At 48.3% G+C, this 27,699-nt stretch overlaps 1 protein-coding gene across 2 annotated transcripts; it reads left to right on the top strand.

The window, feature by feature from the left end:
- The first annotated feature begins 1,362 nt into the window (after positions 1-1,362).
- SYNC (syncoilin, intermediate filament protein) lies at positions 1,363-26,921 on the top strand. Of its 2 annotated transcripts, XM_039473775.2 has the most exons (5): positions 1,367-1,524; positions 11,393-12,572; positions 22,441-22,565; positions 22,736-22,812; positions 26,424-26,921. In XM_039473775.2, exons 1-5 carry the CDS (start codon positions 1,472-1,474, stop codon positions 26,432-26,434), a joined length of 1,446 nt encoding a protein of 481 aa, XP_039329709.2. In that variant the 5' UTR covers positions 1,367-1,471; the 3' UTR covers positions 26,435-26,921. The 2 variants fall into 2 exon arrangements, with proteins under 2 accessions (XP_039329710.2, XP_039329709.2); XM_039473776.2 differs by lacking the exon at positions 22,736-22,812 and having other exon boundaries at positions 1,363-1,524.
- The last annotated feature ends 778 nt before the right edge of the window (positions 26,922-27,699 follow it).

The following is a 27,699-nucleotide window of genomic DNA, read 5'->3' as shown; positions in this document are numbered from 1 at the left end:
TCCTCTCTGGCGGGCAGCAGATGTCAAATGTCCAGCAGCTGAGGCTTCGCCAGCCTCCTCCCCTGGAATAGTTCAGGGGTAAGTCAGAAAATGACCAGCGGCCTCAGAACCCAGCTTTTTCTCCTGCATACCTTACAAGGGTGTATTTGGCTGCCCTGGGTGTTAAATCTTCTACCCCCTTGCATTAGACAGAGAAATATAAATATACAGCACAGGCGGTACACTCAGACGTGAGGATGAATGAACATCCAGTCACGCACAAGCACACAATCTGAGTCACACGAGGGACCATACACATGCTCCACAAACAGTCGTAACAGCCAGCCCCACACACACTCCACATGGCACCATCTCCACACACATTCACCCTGAGATCACACAATCACACATCCACATGCTTACACACAGACATGTACCCCACAGTCACACAGGGGCACACAAGCCCACACACATTCAACACCACCTCATGCTTCCCCCACCGGCCTCCCAGGCACCCCAACCCCTGGGGCTCATTGTGGTGCCGGCATTCTTCTGCGATTGAGTCAAAGACCTCCCCAGACAGGGCGGCTAAGTGGAAAAAGGAATCCAAAGGAAGAATGCATCAGGCCCAAGTCTGGGAAGGGGCCCAGCAGCTTCTCTCTTGGGGAGAAATACGTCAGTGCTGGTTTGACTCTGACACTAGTGAGCTGAGGACGTGGGGTGAGGTATGTCTTGATGTTGACAGAAGAGGGCTGAGTGAGGTGACAGGTGGAGCAGGGGAGAGACCCCAGGAAGCCTCGAAGGGTGGGGCAGAAATCGGGGTTAAATATGGACCCAATGTGATCGTAAACTCCGCAGTCCTCCCAAACCCCAGCCACCAGCCCGCCCCCAGGCTTCAGGCTGTCACCAAACTCGTGAGGTGTGGCCGTGAACCCTCCTCCCCGGCTGCGCCCTGCCCCGCCCTTCACGACAGCTGCTGGAGACAGCCCTGGAGTGCCCAGAGGGTGACTGCGCTCCTTCCCCTCGTGGGTGGGGATCGGAGAGCACCGATCGCCAGCGGACACCCACAAACGCTCACGGGCGAGGGGTGCTGGGTCCCTCTAAGCAGCCCGCCCAACCCTGCCCCTACCCTCCCAGCCTGGAACGGGAAGGTCTCTCTGGGGCTGCAGAGCCCCTTCTCTTCTGTGGGACCCCACGAAAGAAAGGGTGGGGAGACGGGTTGGGAAGACCACGGGCTGGGAAGTTTGGAGAGGGCGCTCCAGGCCCCTGTCCCCAACCCCGCCCCAGGCTGGTACGGGAGGGGCGGCCTCTCCCCGCCCCCCAGGCCGCGCGGCCTCTCCCTCCTCCCCCGGCAGGAGCCCTGGCCAAGTGGGCGCGCCCGGCTCGGGGCCGGCCGGGATCCGGTGTCGGCTGCAGCTGGCAGTGCGGCGGAGCGAAGGGCCCGCGGGCCCAGCTATTAATAACGCGGCCGCCAGCCCGGGGTCGCGCAGCCATGGCCAGCCCGGAGCCCCGGCGCGGCGGGGACGGCGCCGCCCAGGCCGCGAGGTAGGACCCTGCCGGGCCCGCGTCGCCGCCCCCCTGGGGAGGGGGTGCTGGACCGGTTCCCTTCCCCCGCCCTCGGGCGTCTTTCGCCTGCCTGGGGGTAGTGGTCCAGCCGGGGTGGGGCACTGGAACCGCCTCGTGAGGGGACGTCCGGGGTTCCGGCACCTCCGTTTGTCTGTGGCTTTTTATAATACCCCTCCGGCTCCCGGGGCTGCATGAGCATTAACCCTTCCAAGCGAATGGGCATCCACCACTCCAGTGCCATTTGGCCCATGGCAGCCAAAGACACTCTCGCGTGCCTTCATTCCTGCCTGCAAATGTCAGCTGGAGACGGAGGCCTCCCCTGCTTAAATGGCTGTGTGGAAGCCACTTGGTGCAAGGCTGGGCATCTGCCAGCTTGAAGTTAAGACTGTCAGAGCTTGTTCTCTCTGGTCTGGCCCGGGATGGGTAGGGGAAGGATTCAGGGGCCCTCCCCACTATCCATGCTGGCAGCCCACGGCTTAGTGGGGGAAGGGACCTGTGGCTGAGGGGTTTGGGCTGAGTGGCAAGTATTTCTGTCCCAGGTCATACTGTGGCCCTGGGACTTCCCAGTGTACCAAGAGGTGAGGATGCAAATACACATCTCCTGACGCCCATTCACTGTCACACAGGGGCACAAAACAGAGCGGTCTTACACACTCATACTCACCCGTACTGCTGTCCACACCTACGGCTACATAGTCAGACACACCGACTCTTGCTTGCACCATGTCACACGCACTCCAGCCACATCCCTGAACAGGATTGGAGAGCTCTGCGGGTCCTCTAGGGACAGGGACAGAGTGAGAGAGGCAGGGTGGCCCAGGGCCCAAGGAAGCCCGAGGGGCCCCAGCTAAGCTGGCTTCATCTCCCCCGAGCCTCCTGTCCTCTGCTTCTTTCCCTCCTCTCTCTCTGTTTAAGAGAATCGGCTATGTGAGGGTAGCACCCAGCAGATGCCTGGCACCATGGGTGAGTGGTGGAGGAAACACGATGTGTGCTAACTGCACAGTTTGGAGGTCAGGAGGCCTGGGTTCTACTTCCAGCTTTGCCACTCGACCTTGGGCAGATTTCCTCCTTGGAGTTCATCTGGCTTCTGCCTGTCTGCCTTTACTGAGCCCCACCCTAGGATAGCAAGCGGAATGAGAACTCTGCTTGTCCTTAGGAAACTCACTGTCAGGGAGACAGACACATGCACTTTTGTAACTGGAGCAGTAAGTGTGAAGATGTGCTGCATACAGAGTGCCCTGAGAACACAGATGGGGTTGTCTGGGAGATACTTTATGGAAGAGATGAAGTCTGAGCAGGGCTTGAAGGATGAGTAGAAATTTGTTAGGTAGGCTGGGTGTGGTGGCTCACACCTGTAATCCCAGCACTTTGGGAGGCTGAGGCAGGCAGATCACCTGAGGTTGGGAGTTCAAGACCAGCCTGATCAGTATGGTGAAAGCCTGTCTTTAAAAAAATAAAAATTAGAAATTTGTTAGGTAGGGAGGGATAACATGGGGAGAAATGCCAGATATAGGTGATGGGGAGAAAGGCAGCAAACCACATGACCATGTATGTACCTATGCAACAATCCTACATGTTCTTCACATGTACCCCGAAACCTAAAATGCAATTTTTTATATATATATATATATATATATATATATATATATATATGAAATTTGTTAGGTAGAAGTATATTGTGAGGCCGGACACAGTGGCTCATGCCTGTAATCCCAGCATTTTGGAAGGCGGAGGTGGGCGAATCACTCAAGGCCAGGAGTTCAAGACCAGCCTGGCCAATACGGCAAAACCCTGGCTCTACTAAAAATACAAAAAATTAGCTGGGCTTAGTGGTGTGTGCCTGTAATCCCAGCTACTTAGGAGGCTGAGGCAAGAGAATTGCTTGAGCCCAGGAGGCAGAGGCTGCAGTGAGCGAAGATCACGCCATTGCACTCCAGCCTGGGCCACAAGAGGGAAACTCTGTCTCAAAAAAAAAAAAAAAAAAGGAGGGTCTGGACACAGTGGCTCACACCTGTAATCTCAGCACTTTGGGAGGCCAAGGCGGGTAGATCACAAGGTCAGGAGCTCGAAACCCTATCCTACTAGCTAACATGGTAAAACCCCATCTCTTAAAAAAAAAAAAAAAAAAAAAAAAAAAAAAAAAGGATATTGTAACTGCTGCATGCCAGGCTCTATTATATGTGCTGTAGTTACCTCTTTTGGACCTCACACCTATACTAGGAGGATGGTAAATACCATAGGCCTTCCCCAGCCTTTACCACTTATAAGAGTGGCGGAGGCTGAGTGTGGTGGCTCATGCCTATAATTCCAACATTTTGGGAGGCCAAGATGGGCAGATCACGAGGTCACGAGTTCCAGAGCAGCCTGGCCAACATAGTGAAATCTCTCTCATCTCTTACCAAAAATACAAAAATTAGCCAGGCATAGTGGCAGGCGCTTGTAGTCCCAGCTACTCGGGAGGCCAAGGCAGGAGAATCGCTTAAATCTCGGAGGCAGAGGTTTTGGTGAGCTGAGATTGCACCATTGTACTCCAGCCTGGGCAACAAGAGCGAAACTCTGTCTCAAAAGAAAAAAAAAAGAGTTGTAGAAACTTGTGTGAGGTTTTTGGTTGCTATTGTTTTGTTTTTCAGATGGAGTCTCACTTTGTTGCCAGGCTGGAATACTGCGGCACAACCTCGGCTCACTGCAACCTCCATCTCACAGGTTAAACTATTCTCCTGCCTCAGCCTCCTGAGCAGCTGGGACTACAGGCATGCTCCACCATGCCCAGCTAATTTTTTGTATTTTTAGTAGAGACAGAGTTTCACCATGTTGACCAGGATGGTCTTGATCTCCTGACCTTGTGATCCACTCGCCTCGGCCTCCCAAAGTGCTGGGATGACAGGCTTGAGCCACTGCACGTGGCTGTGAGTTCTTTACTCTGTCTGTGCATTGGCTTCTTCATTTATAAAATGAGGATAATAGATGAAAAAGATTTTTTTTTTTTTAAAGAAGGACTCTTGCTCTTGTTGCTCAGGCTGGCGTGCAGTGACGCGATCTTGGCTTACTGCAGCCTCTGCTTCCCTAGTTCAAGTAATTCTTCTGCCTCAGCCTCTCCAGTAGCTGGGATTATAGGCCCCCACCACCATGCCCAGCTAATTTTTTTGTATTTTTAGTAGAGATGGGGGTTTCAGCTCTACTATGTTGGCCAGGCTGGTCTTGAACTCTTGACTTCAGGTGATCCACCTGCCTTGGCCTCCCAAAGTGCTGGAGTTACAGGTGTGAGCCACCATACCCGGCCCGACCAATAGATGAGGATTCTATAAATGAGTATTCATGTAAAATGCCTAGAATAATCTTTTTTTTTTTTTTTTTTGAGACGGAGTTTCGCTCTTGTTGCCCAGGCTGGAGTGCAATGGCGCGATCTCGGCTCACTGCAACCTCCGCCTCCTGGGTTCAGGCAATTCTCCTGCCTCAGCCTCCTGAGTAGCTTGGATTACAGGCACACGCCACCATGCCCAGCTAATTTTTAAGTATTTTTAGTAGAGACAGGGTTTCACCATGTTGACCAGGATGGTCTCGATCTCTTGACCTCGTGATCCACCCGTCTCGGCCTCCCAAAGTTCTGGGATTACAGGCTTGAGCCACCGCGCCCGGCCTGAATAATCTTGAACATAGTGAAGTCATTCCGAGGTGGGTGGCTCGGCAGGAGAATGACGCAAAGGCCATATGTTGGGAAAGCAGGGACCATTGAGTATCATAGTAGGTCTGGCTGGTGGAACAGGTGCATCCTTCCTGGCCTTGGCTCTAGGAGCTCTGCCTTCCCAGGTAGAACAGGGTTGTTTTCTAGTTACGTGGTTTTTGAGAAGCTGCATTTCTCAGCTGGACACTGTGGGCTAAGAGTAGGAGGTGTAAAAAGTTAATGCATGCTCTGGGATGTCAAGCATTGGGTGGGTTGCAGGAAGAATGTGAGATGAAGCTAAAAAAGGCATGTTTGGGCCACATCTTTAAGGACCTTGGAACTATGCCCAGCAGTTTGGGTATTTCTTGGTGAAGTGGAGCAATAGTTCACTCTGTGTTGTACCAAGTTAACTGTGGTGGTGTAGAGAATAGATTGGGTTGAGGAGAGGAGGAGGTCCTGTTAGAAAACCAGGACAAGGCCGGGCGCGGTGGCTCACGCCTGTAATCCCAGCACTTTGGGAGGCTGAGGCGGGTGGATCACAAGGTCAAGAGATCGAGACCATCCTGGACAACATGGTGAAACCCCGTCTCTACTAAAAATACAAAAAAAAAAAAAAAAAATTAGCTGGGCATGGTGGCGCGTGCCTGTAGTCCTAGCAACTCAGGAGGCTGAGGCAGGAGAATTGCCTGAACCCAGGAGGTGGAGGTTGCGGTGAGCCGAGATCTCGCCATTGCACTCCAGCCTGGGTAACAAGAGCGAAACTCCATCTCAAAAAAAAAAAAAAAGAAAAGAAAAGAAAACCAGGACAAAAGTGCCAGTGAGACTTGGAGTAGGGCCCTGATAGTGGGAAGCAAAGAGAGGGATGGAGACTCTAGTCTTTCTGAGATAGCAAGGTCACTTCTTGGTGGGTGCGTTGGCTCATGCCTGTAATCCCCAGCACCTGGGGAGGCCGAGGCGGGTGGATCATGAGGTCAGGAGATCAAGACCATCCTGGCCAACATGGTGAAACCCAGTCTCTGCTGAAAATACAAAAATAAGCTGGGCGTGGTGCTGTGCACCTGTAGTCTCAGTTACTAAGGAGGCTGAGGCAGGAGAATCGCTTGAACTGGTAGGCAGAGGTTGAAGTGAGCTGAGATCGTGCCACTTAACCTAGTCTGGGCGATAAAGCAAGACTCCATCTCAAAAAAAAAAAGAAAAGAAAAGAAAAGAAAAGAGCCGGGCGCGGTGGCTCAAGCCTGTAATCCCAGCACTTTGGGAGGCTGAGGGGGGTGGATCACGAGGTCAAGAGATCAAGACCATCCTGGTCAACATGGTGAAACCCCGTCTCTACTAAAAATACAAAAAAATTAGCTGGGCATGGCGGCGCATGCCTGTAATCCCAGCTACTCAGGAGGCTGAGGCAGGAGAATTGCCTGAACCCAGGAGGCGGAGGTTGTGGTGAGCCGAGATCGCACCATTGCCCTCCAGCCTGGGTAACAAGAGCGAAACTCCGTCTCAAAAAAAAAAAAAAAAAAAAAAAAAAGAAAAGAAAAAAGAAAGGTCCCTTCTCAATGAACTGGCTATATAGGGGAAGGAAAGAGCTGTCCAAAGATTTCTTGCCTATGGCTGGATGCGGTGACTCATGCCTGTAATTCCAGCACCTTGGGAGGTCTAGGTGGGAGGATCTCGAGCTCAGGAGTTTGAGACCCGCCTTAGTAATATGGTAAGACTTCATCTCTACAAAAAGTTACAAAATTAGTGGGTATGGTGGTGCGTGCCTGTAGGCCTGGCTACTCGGGAGGCTGAGGGAGGAGGATTGCTTCAGCCAGGGAGGTTGAGGCTGCAGTGAGCTATGATCACGCCACTGTACTCAGGCCTGGGTGACAGAGGGAGACTCCATCTCAAACAAAACAGAAACAGGTAAGATCAAAGCCATTTGAATTTGAGGGGCAAAACAGTAAGAGAGCACTCCCCAGGGGAACTGACTGAGCTGGCAGGTAATAGGCAGCTGGGTCAAAGAACTCACATGTTGAAACGACAGAATCTGAATTCAAGAACCTTTGACAGACTAGAAGGGTGGGCCAGTTCTTTTTTATTTTTGAGTCAGAGTCTCGCACTGTAGCTTGGGCTGGAGTGCAATGGTCTGATCTCGGCTCACTGCAACCTCCGCTTTCTGAGTTCAAGTCATTCTCCTGCAGAAGCCTCCCAAGTAGCTGGGATTACAGGTGCCCACCACCAGACCCAACTAATTTTTTGTATTTTTAGTAAAGACAGGGTATCACTGTGTTTCCCAGGCTGGTCTCTAACTCCTGACCTCATGATCCATGGGTGGGCCAGTTCTAACCAGATAAACTTTTACAGGAACAAGAAACTGTTGCTTACAAGCACTTGGTATGAAAAACTCTTAAGGATTTGGTCAAAGTCAGCACTTGTCAATAATATGTTATATAGCTGGGCACGGTGGCTCACACCTGTAATCCCAGCAGTTTGGGAGGCCAAGGCAGGAGAATCGCTTGAGCCCAGGAATTCAAGACCATCCTGAGCAACATGGTGAAACCTCATCTCCACAAAATGTACAATTAGCCTGGCGTGTTGGTGTGCACCTGTAGTCCCAGCTACTCGGAGGCTGAGGTGGATCACTTGAGCCAGTAGGTCAAAGCTGCAGTGACTGTGATCACACCACTGCACTCCAGTGAGTGCAGTGCAACAGAGTGAGGCATTGTCTCAAAAAACGAAAAAAGAGGCCGGGCGCGGTGGCTCAAGCCTGTAATCCCAGCACTTTGGGAGGCCGAGGCGGGTGGATCACAAGGTCAAGAGATCGAGACCATCCTGGTCAACATGGTGAAACCCCGTCTCTACTAAAAATACAAAAAAATTAGTTGGGCATGGTGGCACATGCCTGTAATCCCAGCTACTCAGGAGGCTGAGGCAGGAGAATTGCCTGAGCCCAGGAGGCGGAGGTTGCGGTGAGCCGAGATCGCGCCATTGCACTCCAGCCTGGGTAACAAGAGCGAAACTCCGTCTCAAAAAAAAAAAAAAAAAAAACGAAAAAAAAAGAAGAGGAGGCCGGGCGCAGTGGCTCACGCCTGTAATCCCAGCACTTTGGGAAGCTGAGGCAGGTGGGTCACCTAAGGTCTGGAGTTCCAGACCATCATAGCCAACATGGTGAAAGCCTATCTCTAATAAAAATATAAAAATTAGCCGGGTGTGGTGGCACATGCCTGTAATTCCAACTACTTGGGAGCCAGAAGCAGGAGAATCGCTTGAACCCAAGAGGCATCAGTTGCAGTAAGCAGAGATCACACCACTGCACTCCAGTCTATCGACAGAGCAAGACACTGTCTCAAAAAAGAAAGGAAAAAGAAAAAAAGAAAATATGATGGAGCTGCCTTATATGCCAAGGGAGCCTTGCTGCCTCCAGATTCTTCCAGGAATAAAGTGTCCAGAGACTTCACTACTCAAGCATGCCTGGGGCACTGTTTTTTGTTTTTGTTTTTGCAACGGAGTCTGGCTCTGTTACCTAGGCTGTGGTGTGATCTCAGCTCATTACAACCTCTGCCTCCCGGGTTCAAGTGATTCTCGTGCCTCAGCATCCCGAATAGCTGAGATTACAGGTGTGTACCACCATGCCCTTCTAAGTTTTATATTTTTAGTAAAGACAGGATTTCACCATGTTGGCCAGGCTGGTCTTGAACTCCTGACCTCAGTTGATCCACCTGTCTTGGTCTCCTAAAGTGCTGGGATTATAGACATGAGCCCTCCCACCTGGCCCTGGGTCACTGTTTTTGATACCCATCCCCAATTTCAAGCTCTGGGGGAACTTAAGAATAAAGGTAAATTAAAAAAAAAATTCCTCAAGACAGTGACAGTCTGAAAGCTGTCATTTATGTCACAAGGATATCACACAAATGAAGAGGGCGCTGGAAACCTGGCCATGTACAGAATAACAAGGATAAGCTGGCTTTGATTTTTTTTTTTTTTTTGAGACGGAGTTTCGCTCTTGCTACCCAGGCTGGAGTGCAATGGCATGATCTCGGCTCACCGCAACCTCTGCCTCCTGGGTTCAAGCAATTCTCCTGCCTCAGCCTCCCGAGTAGCTGGGACTACAGGCACGCGCCACCATGCCCAGCTAATTTTTTGTATTTTTAGTAGAGACGGGGTTTCACCATGTTGACCAGGATGGTCTCGATCTCTTGACCTCATGATCCACCAGCCTCAGCCTCCCAAAGTGCTGGGATTATAGGCGTGAGCCACAGCGCCCAGCCCTGTTTTTTTTTTTTTTTTTTTAGATAGAGCTTTGCTCTTGTTGCCCAGGCTAAAGTGCAATGGCATGATCTTGGCTCACTGCAACCTCTGCCTCCTGGGTTCAAGAAATTCTCCTGCCTCAGCCTCCTGAGTAGCTGGGATTATAGGCATGTGCCACTATGTCCAGCTAATCTTTTTATTTTTATTTTTTAATTTTTTTGAGACAGTCTCACTCTGTCGCCAGGCTGGAGTGCAGCGGCACAATCTTGGCTCTCTGCAACCTCCGACTCTCTGGTTCAAGTGATTCTCCTGCGTTAGCCTTCTGAGTAGCTGGGCTTACAGGCACGCACTACCACACCCAGCTAATTTTTGTATTTTTGGTAGAGACAAGGTTTCACCATGTTGGCCAGGATGGTCTCGAACTGCTGACATTGTGATTTACCCTCCTTGGCCTTCCAAAGTGCTGGGATTACAGACGTGAGCCACTTCGCCCAGCCAATCTTTTTTTTTTTTTTTTTTTTAGTAGAGACAGGGTTTCTCCATGTTGGTCAGGCTGGTCTTGAACTCCCGACCTCACCTGCCTCGGCCTCCCAAAGCGCTGGGATTACAAGTGTGAGCCACTGTACCCGACCATTTTGTTTTGTTTTATTTTTGCCCTGCCTCCCCCTCATTTTGTTTGTTTTGTTTAAAGACAGAGTCTCTGTTGCACAGGCTGGAGTGCAGAATGGTGCAATCATAGCTCACTTCAGTCTCAACCTCCCAGGCTCAGGTGATTCTCCCACCACAGCCTCCCGAGTATCTGGGACTAGAGGTGTGCGTTATCATGCCTGGCTAATTTTTATGTTTTTATTTTTAGTTATTTATTTATTTATTTTTTTTGGAGATGGGGTTTTGCCATGTTGCCCAGGCTGGCCTCAAACTCCTGGACTCAAGAGGTCTTAGCCTCCTAAAGTACTGGGATTACAGACATGAGCCACTGCACTTGACCATAGTTATTTTTTTTAAGTGTTTACAGAAATTACATGGCAAGAAGGTAGAAATATCTGATCCTAGAAGGAAGAATCAGGTAAATCCAGTGGCCAAAAGTTATAAGGAAGGGCCGGGTGCTATGGTTCATGCCTGTGATCCCAACACTTTTGGGAGACTGAAGAGCGCGGATCACATCAGGTCAGGAGTTCAAGACCAGCCCGGCCAACATGGTGAAACCTTGTCTCTACTAAAAGTACAAAAATTAGCGGGGTGTGGTGGTACATGCCTGTAGTCCCAGCTACTTGGGAAGCAGAGGCTGAAATGGCACCACTGCACTCCAACCTGGGTGACAGAGGGAGACTCTATCTCAAAGGAAAAAAAAAGTTGCAAGGAAGGTTTTACCTCAACAATATAATTTTACTATAACTGGGCCAGGCGCAGTGGCTCATGTCTGCAATCCCAGCACTTTGGGAGGCCAGGTGGGTGACCTGGAGTTTGAGGACAGCCTGGCCAACATGGCAAAACCCCATCTCTACTAAAAATACAAAAATTAGCTGGGCATGGTGGCACATGCTTGTAATCCTAGCTACTCTAGAGGCTGAGGCAAGAGAATTGCTTAAACCCGGGAGGTGGAGGTTGCAGTGAGCCGAGATTGTGCCACTGCACTCCAGCCTGGGCGACACAGTGGGATTCCATCCCCCTAACAACAAAAATTTTTTTTATCGTAACTGTGGAACAAACAGTGGTGTCTCAGGTATCTTGAGTCCTTGGAGCTGCATAAGAAGAGAGCACGTGGAGATGTTGCTAGGTTGCTGGCTGGGGATCCACACAGTGGTTGGGTGTGTGGAGGGGTGGATTGACAGAGTGGAGGGAGCAGACAAGTGGCTGCTGACATCTAAGACCCTGAGGTAGTCTAGGCCCATGGCTGCTGTCCAGGTTTGCACCGTCCTGGGATTGTGGCTGCCCTTTCACTTCCAATCATTTCTTTTGCAGGAAAACAAGAGCAGAGGCCAATTCTCCTCTTCAAGAGAACCCTGAATCCCTAAATGAGGCAGAGGCCTTGAACCCAGAAGTTACTCTATCTTCAGAGGGGACCTTAAACCTAGAAGACGTTCTCTACCTGGAGGACACAGGTGACATTGATGAGACACTCTATGTGCAAGAGACCGAGAAGCCAGAGGAGGCCCTGTATATTGAGGAGGCCATGCAGCCAGATGAAGCTCTGTATGTGGAGGAGTCTGGGAATCCAGAGGCAGTGTGTGTGGAGGAAACCATGGAGCCACATGGGATACAGTTTGTGGAGGTGCCCATGGAGCCAGGAAGGCCCACAAGCCCAGAGCAGGTTGTTTGTGAGGGAGAGACGGTCACAAGGGCGGAGAAATCTAACCCTGAGGACAGCCTGAGAGCCGAGCCGAGCCCCAGTATGGAGGAGGAGAATCTGAGCATAGAGGACCTGGAATTGCTAGAGGGGCGTTTCCAGCAGTGTGTCCAAGCTGTGGCCCAGCTGGAAGAGGAGAGGGATCAGCTCATCCATGAGCTTGTGTTGCTCCGGGAACCAGCCCTGCAGGAGGTGCAGCAAGTCCATCAGGACATCCTGGCTGCCTACAAGCTCCACGCCCAAGCGGAGCTGGAGAGAGATGGGCTAAGGGAGGAGATCCGGCTGGTCAAGCAGAAACTGTTCAAGGTGACGAAGGAATGTGTGGCCTACCAATACCAGCTGGAGTGCCGCCAGCAGGAAGTGGCTCAGTTTGCCGATTTCCGGGAAGCACTGACTACGAGGGTGGCCCAGCTCTCAGAGGAACTGGCACAGCTCCGGGATGCCTATCAGAAGCAGAAGGAGCAGTTGCGGCAACAGCTAGAGGCCCCTCCAAGCCAGAGAGATGGGCACTTTCTCCAGGAGAGCCGGCGACTCTCTACCCAGTTTGAAAATCTCATGGCAGAGAGCCGCCAGGGCCTGGAGGAGGAGTACGAGCCCCAGCTCCTGCGGCTCCTAGAGAGGAAAGAAGCTGGGACCAAAGCTCTGCAGAAAACCCAGGCTGAGATCCAGGAGATGAAGGAGGCTCTGAGACCCCTACAAGCAGAGGCCTGGCAGCTCCGACTACAAAACAGGAACCTGGAGGACCAGATTGCACTTGTGAGGCAAAAACGAGATGAAGAGGTGCAGCAGTACAGGGTAGGCCCATTGGGCATGAAAGGAACTGAGGTCTTTTAACTTGGAGAAAGGGTGGCCAGAGTACAAGGTCTTTGGGGCTGAAGGATACTGTCACATGTAGGAGGAAAAATTTGTTCTTTGGCGCCATCCTTTTTTTTTTTTTTTTTTTTTTTTTATTTTAATTGAGACAGGGTTTCACCATGTTGGCCAGGTTGGTCTCGATCTCCTGACCTTGTGATCCAGCTGCCTTGGCCTCCCAAAGTGCTGGGATTACAGGCATGAGCCACCACGCCTGGCCAAGGGGCCATTCTTTTTTTTTTTTTTTTTTTGAGACGGAGTTTCGCTCTTGTTACCAGGCTGGAGTGCAATGGCGCGATCTCGGCTCACCGCAACCTCCGCCTCCTGGGCTCAGGCAATTCTCCTGCCTCAGCCTCCTGAGTAGCTGGGATTACAGGCACGCGCCACCATGCCCAGCTAATTTTTGTATTTTTAGTAGAGACGGGGTTTCACCATGTTGACCAGGATGGTCTCGATCTCTTGACCTCATGATCCACCCGCCTCGGCCTCCCAAAGTGCTGGGATTACAGGCTTGAGCCACCGCTCCCGGCCTGTATTTTTTTTTTTTTTTTAAGAGATGGGGTTTCACCATGTTGGCCAGGCTGGTCTTAAACTACTGACCTCAGGTGATTCATCCTCCTCAGCCTCCCAAAGTGCTGGGATTACAGGTGTGAGCCACTGTGCCCAGCCTAATTTTTGTATTTTTGTATTTTTTTTTTTTTTGAGACGGAGTTTCGCTCTTGTTACCCAGGCTAGAGTGCAATGGTGCAATCTCGGCTCACCGCAACCTCCTGGGTTCAGGCAATTTCTCCTGCCTCAACCTCCTGAGTAGCTGGGATTACAGGCACGTGCCACCATGCCCAGCTAATTTTTTGTATTTTTAGTAGAGACGGGGTTTCACCGTGTTGACCAGGATGGTCTAGATCTCTTGACCTCGTGATCCACCCGCCTCAGCCTCCCAAAGTGCTGGGATTACAGGCTTGAGCCACCGCGCCCGGACGTAATTTTTTTTTTTTTTTTTGAGATGGAGTTTTGCTCTTGTTACCCAGGCTGGAGTGCAATGGCGCAATCTCGGCTCACCGCAACCTCTGCCTCCTGGGTTCAGGCAATTCTCCTGCCTCAGCCTCCTGAGTAGCTGGGATTACAGGCACACGCCACCATGCCCAGCTAATTTTTGTATTTTAGTAGAGACGGGGTTTCACCATGTTGACCAGGATGGTCTCGATCTCTTGACCTCGTGATCCACCCGCCTCGGCCTCCCAAAGTGCTGGGATTACAGGCTTGATCCACCGCGCCCGGCAATTTTTGTATTTTTAAGTAGAGACAGGGTTTCACCATGTTGGTCAGGCTGGTCTTGAACCCCTGCCATTGTGATCTGCCTGCCTTAGCCTCTCAAAGTGCTAGGATTATAGGTGTGAGCCACCACACCTGGCTGGGGCCACTCAATTTTCTTCTCCATTCTTCATTCATTCACGCCCATGCTAGGGACAAAAAGTTATGTGCGCTGTTTTTTTTCAACAGGGTCTTGCTGTCACTTACGCTGGTGCAGTGACATTATCACAGCTCACTGCAGCCTTGACCTCCCAGGTTCAAGCAATCCTCCTACCTCAGCCTCTTGAGTAGCTGGGCCCACAAACATGTACCACCATGCCCAGCTAATTTTTTCTTTTTTGAGACAGGTGCAATCTTGGGGGCTCACTGCAGCCTCAAACTCCTGGGCTCAAGAGATCCTCCTGTCTCAGTTCCCCAAGCAGCTGGGACTACCAGTGTGTGACACCACGCTTGGCTAATTTTTTGTAGAGATGGGGTTTCACCATGTGGCCCAGGCTGGGCTTGAACTCCTGAGCTCAAGCTATCCCCCTGCCTTGGCCTCCTGAAGAGCTAGGATTTATAGATGTGTGCCACCGCAGTTGGCCAATTTCTGTATTTTTTGTAGACAGGGTTTTGCCATGTTGCCCATGCTGGTCTTGAAATCCTGGACTCAAGTACTTTTAATGGCAAAAGCTGCAATTAATTTTGTAGCAACTTTAATAGAACAGCCTCATCTTCATTTTCCTTTTATGTGCATTTGTCCCCACCTCTCTTGTATTCAAGTTATTTCTGATTAAGTGTGAGCCAGTTCTAATCCCTTTTTAGAACAGAGTGGGATATAAATACTAAGTGAATAAACAATTACGTAGTCCCTCCTAGACTGTGAGCTTTCAGAAGGTAGGGAATACATTTTACTTATCGTTGTATCACTCTCTGCAACTCGTGGCTCAGAGCACATGTCAAGTTAGGTGCTGCTGGGCACTAATGAGAAGACTATAGTGTGGTGCTCTAAGCAATATTTTAATCTTTTGGAACACTCATTCCACTGGATAAACTGAAAAATCTATGTCCCAGAGATTTTGATATGCCCTTAAGGGAAAAAGTTTCCTTGTTGAAGCCGGGCGCGGTGGCTCAAGCCTGTAATCCCAGCACTTTGGGAGGCTGAGGCAGGTGGATCACAAGGTCGAGAGATCGAGACCATCCTGGTCAACATGGTGAAACCCCGTCTCTACTAAAAATACAAAAAACTAGCTGGGCATGGTGGTACATGCCTGTAATCCCAGCTACTCAGGACGCTGAGGCAGGAGAATTGCCTGAGCCCAGGAGGCGGAGGTTGCGGTGAGCCGAGATCGCGCCATTGCACTCCAGCCTGGGTAACAAGAGCGAAACTCCATCTCAAAAAAAAAAAAAAAAAAGTTTCCTTGTTGAAATGGCTGCATTGACTTATTGACTTCACTGAATATTTTGTCAAGCTTTCTGTAGTCTGTATTATGAAAACCTGGGGGCCAGGTGTGGTGGCTCACACCTATAATCCCAACACTTTGGGAGGCCAAGGTGGCCAGATCATGAGGTAAGGAGCTTGAGACCATCCTGGACACGGTGAACCCCGTCTCTACTAAAAATACAAAAAAACTAGCTGGGCATGGTAGCAAGTTCCTGTAGCCCCAGCTACTTAGGAGGCTGAGGCAGGAAAATTGCTTGAACCTGGGAGGCAGAGGTTGCACTGAGCCAAAATCATGCACCTGCACTCCATCCAGCATGGTGACAGGACAAGACTCCTGTCTCAAAAACAAACAAAAACTAGGGTAATCCCAGCACTTTGAGAGGCTGAGGAGGGCGGGTCATGAGGTCAGGAGTTCTAAGACCGGCCTGGCCAACACAGTGAAACCCCGAGGAGGCTGCAGTTAGCTGTGATCGCACTACAGCACTCCAGCCCAGGCAACAGACTGTCTCAAAAAAAAGAAAAGAAAAGAAATTGTGTGTGTGTGTGTGTTGGGTGAGAGGGGGAATATTGCCTTCAAAGAGTTTGTAATCCAGAAGTAAGGAAACAGACAAAATGAATTTATTTCATAAAATCTAAGCACTGTTGATTTTAACATACATCCTGATCTGAGATGTTAAAATGTCAGTCTTGAAATCAATGAAACATTTCAATGTGGTAAGCACAGTAACAGCTGTAGTGATGAGGCACTGTCCTGATGAAAACAGGCATGACTACCCAAACCTGGGCAAACAAGGAGACATTTCATACATCAACAATAGCTAGGCCGGGCGCGGTGGCTCCAGCCTGTAATCCCAGCACTTTGGGAGGCCGAGGCGGGTGGATCACAAGGTCGAGAGATTGAGACCATCCTGGTCAACATGGTGAAACCCCGTCTCTACTAAAAATACCAAAAAAAATTAGCTGGGCATGGTGGCGTGTGCCTGTAATCCCAGCTACTCAGGAGGCTGAGGCAGGAGAATTGCCTGAGCCCAGGAGCCGGAGGTTGCGGTGAGCCGAGATCGCGCCATTGCACTCCAGCCTTGGTAACAAGAGCGAAACTCCGTCTCAAAAAAAAAAAAAAAAAGAGATCTAGACCATCCTGGTCAACATGGTGAAACCCCGTCTCTACTAAAAATACAAAAAATTGGCTGGGCATGGTGGCGCATGCCTGTAATCCCAGCTACGCAGGAGGCTGAGGTAGGAGAATTGCCTGAACCCAGGAGGCAGAGGTTGCGGTGAGCCGAGATCGAGCCATTGCACTCCAGCCTGGAAAACAAGAGTGAAACTCCATCTCAAAAAAAAAAAAAAAAAAAAAAAGCTAGAATATATTTCAAGTTTCTTTTTTCTTTTTTTTTTTTTTGAGACAGAGTTTCGCTCTTGTTACCCAGGCTGGAGTGCAATGGCGCGATCTCGGCTCACCGCAACCTCCGCCTCCTGGGCTCAGGCAATTCTCCTGCCTCAGCCTCCTGAGTAGCTGGGATTACAGGCACGTGCCACCATGCCCAGCTAATTTTTTGCACTTTTAGTAGAGACGGGGTTTCACCATGTTGACCAGGATGGTCTCGATCTCTCGACCTTGTGATCCACCCGCCTCGGCCTCCCAAAGTGCTGGGATTACAGGCTTGAGCCACCGCGCCCGGCTTTATTTCAAGTTTTTTACACAAAATAATTACTTTAGGGCCAGGTGTGGTGGCTCATGCTTATAATCCCAGCACTTTGGGAGGCTAAGGCAGGCAGAAAACCTGAGGTTGGGAGTTTGAGACCAGCCTGACCAACATGATGAAACTAAAAATACAAAACTTAGCTGGGCATAGTGGCACCTGTAATCCCAGCTACTCAAGAGGTTGAGGCAGGAGAATCGCTTGAACCTGGGAGGCAGAGGTTGCTGTGAGCCAAAGTTGTGCCACTGCACTCCAGCCTGAATGACAGAATGAGACTCCATCTCAAAAAATAATTATTTTAGTCCTTACATCTCTATGAGTTAGTGAAAAGGCATTTGAAAAATGAGAAAAAGAGGTAAGGCAGAGCAGTGATTTGCCCAGGGTTAGGCAGCTTGAGAGTGATGGAGCGAGGATGTAACTCCTGAGCAATCTAGCTTACGCCCATACTCAGGCTCTACAGGATGCTGGAGCTAGCCTTAGGAATGAATTCACGCCAGGCACAGCTCAATCCTGTAATCCCAGCATTTTTGGAGGCTGAGGCAGGGGTATCACCTGAGGTCAGGAGTTCCAGACCAGCCTGACCTATATGGTGAAACCCCGTCTCCACTAAAAATAAAAAAATTAGGCTGCCTGTAGTCCCAGCTACTCGGAAGGCTGATACAGAATTGCCTGAACCCAGGAGGCAGAGGCTGCAATGAGCTGAGATGGCACCATTGCATTCTAGCCTGGGAACAGAGCAAGACTCCATCTCAAAAAAAAAAAAAAAAAAAAAAAAAAAAAAAAAAAAAAATACACTGGGCAGGTAAGGGAGAGGTCTTCCAGGCAGAGGGAACAGTTCATACAAAAGCATGGAAACACAAAAAGATGTTTTGAGAAGTGAGCTTACTGTGGCAAAACAAGGAATGCAGGAACTAGATCTAGCTGGGACTGAACAGTTTTATGTATTCCTTACACCAGGAGTTTCCAAAAAAGGTTTTCTCTAAAGCCATGGACCTTCTCCCCCAGAGAATTTAATGCAGAATGCCAATATATAAAACAGGTAAAAGTGGAGTTCTTCTCTAACTCAAAAGTACCAAGGACACTCCAATTTGGCCAGCTCTTGGGGTTTCACAAAAAAGTCTTGAGAACCACTATAGAGCCTATTACCTTGAGTATGAGCTCTAAACCAATGGCAAATCCTGGCTCCATCACTAAGTTGGAAACTTTGGACAAATTACTTAAGCTCTGTGGCTCAGCACCCTCACATGTAACATGAGATTAATAATAACATAAGCCTACTACTACTACTACAGTATTATTAATGGACTAGACCTCTTCCCCTTTAACTCTTACTCGTTTTTTTTGAGACAGTCTTGCACTGTCACCCAGGCTGTAGTGCAGTGGAGTGATCTCGGCTCACTGCAACTTCCGCCTCCTGGGCCTCAGCCTCCTGAGTAGCTGGGACTATGGGATTTTACCATGTTGGCCATGATGGTCTTCATCTCCTGACCTCATGATCTGCCTGCTTCGGCCTCCCAAAGTGCTGGGATTACAGGCATGAACCACCAAGCCTGGCCTTCTTACTCATCCTTTAAACCCAAGTTTCACTTCTTCCTGAAGTTACCCGATATCCTTAGTGTGCAACAGATAACCCTCCTGTTTCCCACAGCACCTATTACTTCATACTACTACGGCTATAGCAGTTCCCTCTTCCCTGAGTTGGGGAATGTATCCTTTCTCTGTCTTTGGCCTAGGTAGAAAATTAAAATTGGGAATGCTGTCAATGCAAATGCTGGGGCTACTGTAGACAGACATGTACTGGCCCTTGAGAAATGAGTAGTATGTAGGTAGAAAGCAGCAGAGAACAAGGGTCTGGCTGTGTAGGTGAAAGAAGTGGCAGGAACACAGGCAAAGATCTGTGTTGATCAGGCTACAGTAGTGCTAATATCACTGCAAGCCACAGATGTCATTTTAAATGTCCTGGTAGCTCTATTTAAAAAAAAACAACCACAGGTTAAATTAACCTTAATACATTTTATTTAACCCAGCATATATAAACATGTAATCAGTACCAAATATTGAGGTATTTTACATTCTTTTTGTGTGTGCTGTCTTAGAAATCTGCTGTGTATTTTACACTTACATCACACCTCAATTGAGACTAGTCTTATTTGAAATGACTCATATGACTAGTGGCTTCAGTACTAGTTCAGTGCTAGATAAAAATGCTCATATGGAAGAAAAACGGAGGTTCAAGTTGGAGGCAGGGGTCAAACTAGAGGGGGGTCTGAATGCCACTAAAATGGAAAGCCTTTGAAAGATTTTGAATTGATTGGAAAGTTAATCTAGCAGTTAACACAGGATTAAGAGAGATCATCCTCAATGCCACTGTAGCAATCTTGCGTTCATTTCAGTGAGGCTGTTCCACTGTCATAGCTTATCACTGGTGGTGCTGACTGCCTTTCCAAGCAAGTACTTTTGTGCCTTATCAACAGGTCTGGTAGGTAGTGAGGACTAGGATATCAAAACAGCAGTATGCAGATGCTTCCCTCTTCAGATGACACACCCTTAGGCATGGCTGGGTACTAAAAAAGGTCCTTTGACAATGGTGAAAGCTGAGATTCAGCCAGAGTATCAAACAGTGCAGACTGATGTGCCACAGGTACAACGTCAAATATGACTCAAGAGGACAAATTATCTAGTTCCTTCTAATAATAGCATGTACCCCAACTGGATTCCTTAGTATTCTTCAAAATCTGTTAGTCACTGTCCCTTTAAAAGATACCAACTCCTTGGTGGCGTGTGCCTGTAATCCCAGCTACTCAGGAGGCTGAGGCAGGAGAATTGCATGAACCCAGAAGGCGGAGGTTGCAGTGAGCCGAGATCTCGCCATTGCACTGCAGCCTGGGTAACGAGAGGGAAACTCCGTCTCAAAAAAAAAAAAAAAAAAGATACCAACTCCTCCTGCTTCCTTAAGGATCCATGCCAGCTAGCAGGTAAACCAGGTAAACCAGAGACTGCCTTGCTGATGTCTTCCTTCCTTTCTTTTTTTTTTTTTGAGACGGAGTTTCGCTCTTGTTACCCAGGCTGGAGTGCAATGGCGCGATCTCGGCTCACCACAACCTCCGCCTCTTGGGCTCAGGCAATTCTCCTGCCTCAGCCTCCTGAGTACCTGGGATTACAGGCACGCGCCACCACACCCAGCTAGTTTTTTTGTATTTTTAGTAGAGACAGGGTTTCACCATGTTGACCAGGATGGTCTCGATCTCTCGACCTCATGATCCACCCGCCTCTGCCTCCCAAAGTGCTGGGATTACAGGCTTGAGCCACCGCGCCCGGCCCCTTCCTTTCTTTATTCTTCAGGTATACATCCTAGGAAGGGATTTTTTTTTTTTTTTTTTTTTTTTTTTTTTTTGGAGACGGAGTTTCACTCTGTTGCCAGGCTGCAGTGCAGTGGTGTGATTTCAGCTCACTGCAACCTCTGCTACCCAGGATCAAGTTCTCCTGCCTCAGCCTCCAAAGCAGCTAGAACTATAGGCACACCCCAACACACCCAACTAATTTTTGTATTTTTAGTTAAGACAGTTTAACCATGTTGGCCAGGATGGTCTCGATCTGTTGACCTCGTGATCCATCCACCTCAGCCTCCCAAAGTGCTGGGATTACAGGCATGAGCCACCGTGCCTGGCCAGGCAGGGACAACTTACAGAAGGCATCCCAGCCTGGTTTTGGAAGAATGAGAGAGTTATCTGAGGGCTGTGAAGGGCCTCCTGTGCAGAGCATCTTCATCTTCCAACTTAGAACTACTGAACAAATTCAGTCTTTCTGTGTAATGAAAAAAGGATGAGCCGGGTGCAGTGGCTCCCAGGAGGATTGCTTGAGCCCAGGAACAAGACCAGCCTGGGCAACATGGCAAGACCCTGTCTCTATACAAAAAAAATTAAAATATGCAGAAAATTAACAACTAAGACAGCCAACACCCTCACTAAAGCATCAATTTGCATATGAAGTTAAGTACTAAATACAAATTATCTGACTTTAAGGAACTTTGGAAACAAAAACTTTTTCCTTAAACAAGCCAATTCTTTTCTTTTTTTATTTTTTTCCTCTCAGATTTGGTCTTGTTGCCCAGGCTGAGTGCAATGGCGATCTTGGCTCACTGCAACCTCTGCCTCCCAGGTTCAAGCAATTCTCGTGCCTCCTAGCCTCCTGAGTAGGTGGGATTACAGGCCCCCACCACCATGCCCAGCTAATGTCTTGTATTTTTAGTAGAGATGGGGGTTTCACAATGTTGGCCAGGCTGGTCTTGAACTCCTGACCTCAGGTGATCCACCCGCCTTGGCCTCCCAAAGTGCTGGGATTACAGGTGTGAGCCCCAGCACCCAGCAAGCCAATTATTTTCTAACTTTCCTAGAATTCTAGCCAATATTTAATAATTGTTGCCACAATGACTTTTTATTTTTATTTTATTTTATTTTTTTTGAGACGGAGTTTCGCTCTTGTTACCCAGGCTGGAGTGCAATGGCACGATCTCGGCTCACCGCAACCTCCGACTCCTCGGCTCAGGCAATTCTCCTGCCTCAGCCTCCTGAGTAGCTGGGATTACAGGCACGCGCCACCACGCCCAGCTAGTTTTTTTGTATTTTTAGTAGAGACGGGGTTTCACCATGTTGACCAGGATGGTCTCGATCTCTCGACCTCGTGATCCACCCGCCTCGGCCTCCCAAAGTGCTGGGATTACAGGCTTGAGCCACTGCGCCCGGCAGCGACTTTTTATTTTTTTTTTTTTAAGAGATGGCGTTTCACCATGTTGGCCAGGATGGTCTTGATCTCTTGACCTCGTGATCCGCCCGCCTTGGCCTCCCAAAGTGCTGGGATTAAAGGCATGAGCCACCGCGCCTGGCCACAAAGACTTTTTAATTTCAACTTTAGTATTTATAAAAAACTACCAATTATCATGCTCACCTGATCAGCACATATACTTAAAAACAAACAAAAAAAACCCTACCAATTATCTTACCAAAAAGAAACTTGCAGTATGGAGAGGTGTATGAAACTCTCAACTCACTTCAAGACCAAAATCCTCCTCAATGACAAGTTAAGGCTGTAATACTAAAAAGTCCCTCTGAGTGCCTGATCACCTTCTCAGAATTCTACTAAGCAAGCTGTGGCAAACATTTAAGATTCCTTTTATGTCACCATTTTCAAAAGCATTGTCACTTTTTTCCAAGACACCTCTCTGAACCTGTTTTGGAACCTATGTGAGGCTATATAAATACCAGCCTCAATACTACTATGAAGATTAAACAATGAACAAAAGTGTTTTATAAGTAAGAGTGGACAATATCAGGTTTTTATTGTTTCGTTCATTAGAAATTTTCTTGGCCATCTCATGCAGGAACAGCTGGAGGAAATGGAAGAACGCCAGAAGCAGTTAAGAAGTGGGGTGCAACTCCAGCAACAGAAAAACAAAGAGATGGAGCAGCTAAGGCTCAGTCTTGCTGAAGAGCTCTCTACTTATAAGTCAGTTTCTGCGGCTACACAAATCTCATCCAACACTGGCTGAGGGGATGGTGGGAAGGGCTTAGGGGAAATTTTACTTTAGAGTCAAAAACAAAAAATGGATTTGGGAAATGATTTTCACATTGTGCTTATACACAAACACATGGAAAATGGCTCTCTTTTTATTAAAGGGCTATGCTACCCAAGAACCTGGAACAGGCTGATGCTCCCACTTCTCAGGCAGGTGGAATGGAGACAAAGTCTCAAGGTGATCCTTGTGGAGAGAAGAGTGGTGTTTGCATTGTTACTGCTTTCCTAGCTTAACAATACTAATTAACGCAAAACAAACAAACAAACAAACAAAAAAAAACACAAAAAACAAAAAAACAAAACAAACAAAAAAAAAAACCACCCAAAACAAAACAAAAAAAAACCAGGCCTGGCACGGTGGCTCACACCTATAATCCCAGCACGTTGATGGGGGCTGAGGTGGGTGGATCACCTGAGGTCAGGAGTTTGAGACCAGCCTGGCCAACATGGCAAAACCTCATCTCCACTAAAAATAAAAAAATTAACCTGGTGTAGTGGTGGGTGCCTATAATTCCAGCTACTTGGGAGGCTGAGGCAGGAGAATGGCTTGAACCAGGAGGTGGAGGTTGCAGTGAGTCGAGATTTCGTCACTGCACTCCAGCCTGATTGAGACTGTCTCAAAAACAACAAACAAAAAACCCTGCCCGGGCGCGGTGGCTCACGCCTGTAATCCCAGCACTTTGGGAGGCCGAGGCGGGTGGATCACGAGGTCAAGAGATCGAGACCATCCTGGTCAACATGGTGAAACCCCGTCTCTACTAAAAATACAAAAAATTAGCTGGGCATGGTGGCACGTGCCTGTAATCCCAGCTACACAGGAGGCTGAAGCAGAATTGCCTGAACCCAGAAGGCGGAGGTTGCGATGAGCCGAGATTGCGCCATTGTACTCCAGCCTGGGTAACAAGAGCGAAACTCCGTCTCAAAAAACAAAAACAAAAACAAAAACAAAAAAACCCTAAGTGTGTGCCTAATGACAAGGGGATAACCCCTATCTCCAAAATACCTGAGTCAGGCATTCAGAAGTTCATTTGGAATGTTTCAGTTTCTAGTAGGACTCAAAATATGCCTTATTATCACCAGGAATTCTTTGGCATCTAGGCTTTGGGCATACTTTCCTAACCCTACCCTACCCACCTGCTATTTTCAGCTTCCTTAAAATAGCAGGCAGTTGTGTTATCAAAAACAATCAACATTATCTATCCATTAATTTCCTTATATAATATTCAAACGCTGTGGTTTTGGGTGGAAGCAGAGATGTTCATATTACACAGATTCACTTTCAGACACTGACAAAACTGAAGGCATCTTTCTGACCAATCACCTATTGAGGATCCCTCCCGGAATATTTTACTGTTATGTTCTCATAAAAAGTCCCAGAGTCCCTGAAACTAAGAATAAAGTCCATGTTAAGCTGTACATTATACAGATGCCTATAAATTTATTTTATTTATTTTTAGACAGAGTTTCGCTCGTTACCCAGGCTGGAGTGCAATGGCACGATCCCAGCTCACCGCAACCTCCACCTCCTGGGTTCAGGCAATTCTCCTGTCTCAGCCTCTTGAGCAGCTGGGATTACAGGCACACACCACCATGCCCAGCTAATTTTTTGTATTTTTAGTACAGATGGGGTTTCACCTTGTTGACCAAGATGGTCTCGATCTCTTGACCTCGTGATCCACCGGCCTCGGCCTCCCAAAGTGCTGGGATTACAGGCTTGAGCCACTGCGCCTGGCCCTGTAAATTTTTTCTTAAATTTACATCAAATTCACAAGCAACTATTTAATTGTTGTTCTAATAGTCTAGGATTTTCTTTTTAAATTTATTTTTTTTTTGAGACGGAGTTTCCCTCTTGTTACTCAGGCTGGAGTGCAATGGCACAATCTCGGCTCACCGCAACCTCCGCCTCCTGGGTTCAGGCAATTCTCCTGCCTCAGCCTCCTGAGTAGCTGGGATTACAGGCACGCGCCACCATGCCCAGCTAATTTTTTGTATTTTTAGTAGAGACGGGGTTTCACCATGTTGACCAGGATGGTCTCGATCTCTTGACCTCGTGATCCATCCGCCTCAGCCTCCCAAAGTGCTGGGATTACAGGCTTGAGCCACCTCGCCCGGCCTTAAATTTATTTTTATTTAGTAGAGATAGGGGGTCTTGCTATGTTGCCCAGGCTGGAGTAGTGGCATGATCTGGGCTCACTGCAATTACCCTTCCTGGGTTTAAGTGGTATTCCTGCCTCAGCCTAAGTAGCTGGGATTACAGGTGCACACCACCACACTCGGCTAATTTTTTTGTATTTTTAGTAGACAGGGTTTCACATGTTGGCCAGGCTAGTCTCCATTTCTTAGCCTCAAGTAATCTGCCGGCCTTGGTCTCCCAAAATGCTGGGATTACAGGCATGGGCCACCATACCAGGCCTCGAGGATTTTTTTTTTTTTTTTTTTTGAGACGGAGTTTCGCTCTTGTTAACCCAGGCTGGAGTGCAATGGCACGATCTCGGCTCACCGCAACCTCCGCCTCCTGGGTTCAGGCAATTCTCCTGCCTCAGCCTCCTGAGTAGCTGAGATTACAGGCACGCACCACCATGCCCAGCTAATTTTTTGTATTTTTAGTAGAGACGGGGTTTCACCATGTTGACCAGGCTGTTCTCGATCTCTTGACCTCGTGATCCACCCGCCTCGGCCTCCCAAAGTGCTGGGATTACAGGCTTGAGCCACTGCGCCCGGCCTCTTTTGTTTTTTGTTGTTGTTTTTGAGACGGAGTCTCACTCCTGTTGCTCAGGCTGCAGTGCACTAGCGGGACCTCGGCTCACTGTAACCTCCGCCTCCTGGGTTGAAGCAATTCTGCCTTAGCCTCCAGAGTAGCTGGGACTGCAAGCATGTGCCACCATTCAGTTCACTTTTTATTTTTGGTAGAGATGGGGTTTCACCATGTTGGCCAGGCTATTCTCGAACTCCTGACCTCAGGTGATCCACCCACCTCGGCCTCCCAAAATGCTGGGATTACAGGTGTGAGTCACCAAGCATAGCCTACACTGTGTTTTAATCCACATATGACTGACACTACGCTTAATGTTTGGGAAATTATAACCTTGCAATTGAGACAATGATCTGCTAAATGCATTTGTGTGGATCAGGTTAAAAGTACAATCCAGGCCGGGCGCGGTGGCTCACGCTTGTAATCCCAGCACTTTGGGAGGCCGAGGTGGGTGGATCACGAGGTCAAGAGATCGAGACCATCCTGGTCAACATGGTGAAACCCCGTCTCTACTAAAATACAAAAATTAGCTGGGCATGGTGGCGTGTGCCTGTAATCCCAACTACTCAGGAGGCTGAGGCAGGAGAATTGCCTGAACCCAGGAGGCAGACGTTGCCGTGAGCCGAGATCGCGCCATTGCCCTCCAGCCTGGGTAACAAGAGCGAAACTCCGTCTCAAAAAAAAAAAAAAAAAAAAAAAAAAAAAAAAAGGCAATACAGAAAAGACAATGACTAATCCAAAGAACCGAAATGACAGGATTTTAGGCGTTGTAACACCTTTAAGGAGTTAATCTAGCAGAGAAAACATGTAACTATCCCACCCATCACCATCACACAGGTTACCATTCATTCTACTTCATAAATAGGAGGCATCCAAATATTCGCTAGGGGAAAGTCATTCCTGATCATCCAAAAATCACACTGCTAACAATCTCAACAAAGCCTGTACTAACTAAACTTCAGATGTTACAAACTTTCTAGTGTATTATTTTAACTTGCAGAAAGTATAAACTTACTTTTTTTCTTTCAACCTTACAGGGGCTGTTTAGAAACATATGGCCAAATCTGTAACCCAGAAACACCAAAAAACTTCTTAGAAGGTCACTAAGTACCCTTTGGACGTACTAAACAGACAAGAGTGCCAGAAACTTGGCAAGCAATCATCCTGTGAACGTTGCAAATACTGGCTGACCTACTTAAAAGATTCTGGAGTTGGCCAGAGGCAGAACACCAGTCAACTCTTTCCTGGATTCTTTTTCATCTGCTGTTGGTACTAATCTCAGTGCATCAAGGAAAGGAAAAACAAGCCTTCTGTCTTCCAGCAGCAATCCTCACATACATATGTGCTGAGTAAATGATCAATGTATGGACGCATCTTGGAGTATTTTAAAGAATGTTTATGTTGACCCAAACCAAAAACATTGAGGGGCACATGTGGAGTCAAAAGGCATATTTCCATTGCACATGGGCTTACAATTTTGCATTCTTTTGTGCCATTGAGCGTTATAAATTAAATGAATACTTTTACAAAGTTTACTTTTTGTTAAAGGATATGCTGACTCAAATAGTTTACTCTTAAAATTGTGTTAAGGTGGCTGGGTATAGTGGCTCACAGCTGTAATCCCAGTACTTTGGGAAGCGGAGGAGGGTAGATCACCTGAGGTTGGAAGTTTGACACTTTAACCTGACCAACATGGAGAAACCGTCTCTACTAAAAATACAAAATTAGCTGGGCATGGTGGCGCATGCCTGTAATCCCAGCTACTTGGGAGGATGAGGCAGGAGAATCGCTTGAACCTAGGAGGCAAGGCTGCGGCGAGCCAAGATAGCGCCACTGCAACCCTGGGCAACAAGAGCAAAACTCCGTCTCAAAAAAAAAATTGTGTCAGGGTAATTTTCACTATACTCTGAAACAACTAAACTTAAAAGAAAGCAAGCAATCGAGATTTGAACCTAATGGTTACGGCTATTCAGATTTTCCCAAAGATCTTACCTCATGAAAGTGGTTTTGGGTCAGAATGATCTGCTCAGTTAAATAACAACAAAAAACTACATGACTGTAAAGAACCAGATATTTTATCTGGTTATTGCATCTGGTGATAAAGGCTTTCAAAGCCTATTATTTCTAACCTCTAAGTAAAGGCCCCAGTGAAAAACATGCTGGGGAGGTTCAAGCACCTTTTCCAAATTTAAATTTTGCCTTAAATTCTCTCTACCAAACTGCCTTTGACACTCCTGAAAAGCCCATGTAGTTCTTTAGAGATGGACTTCAAAGAAATGTTACCTTAACAAAGACTAATCTGTGCCACTTCTG

Source organism: Saimiri boliviensis, chromosome 11, assembly GCF_048565385.1.
Source record: "Saimiri boliviensis isolate mSaiBol1 chromosome 11, mSaiBol1.pri, whole genome shotgun sequence".
NCBI lineage: Eukaryota > Metazoa > Chordata > Mammalia > Primates > Cebidae > Saimiri > Saimiri boliviensis.
The sequence above is the reverse complement of the archived record's forward strand: the minus strand, read 5'-3'. Positions and strand labels throughout refer to the sequence as shown.

Excerpts from the sequence above, each read along its gene's own strand:
- SYNC (XM_039473775.2), top strand. The coding sequence starts at position 1,472 with ATGGCCAGCCCGGAGCCCCGGCGCGGCGGGGACGGCGCCGCCCAGGCC. Across the intron at positions 1,525-11,392 it reads GGCGCCGCCCAGGCCGCGAG|GAAAACAAGAGCAGAGGCCA; the intron begins GTAGGACCCTGC and ends TTTCTTTTGCAG. Across the intron at positions 22,566-22,735 it reads GAAGAGCTCTCTACTTATAA|GGCTATGCTACCCAAGAACC; the intron begins GTCAGTTTCTGC and ends TTTTTATTAAAG.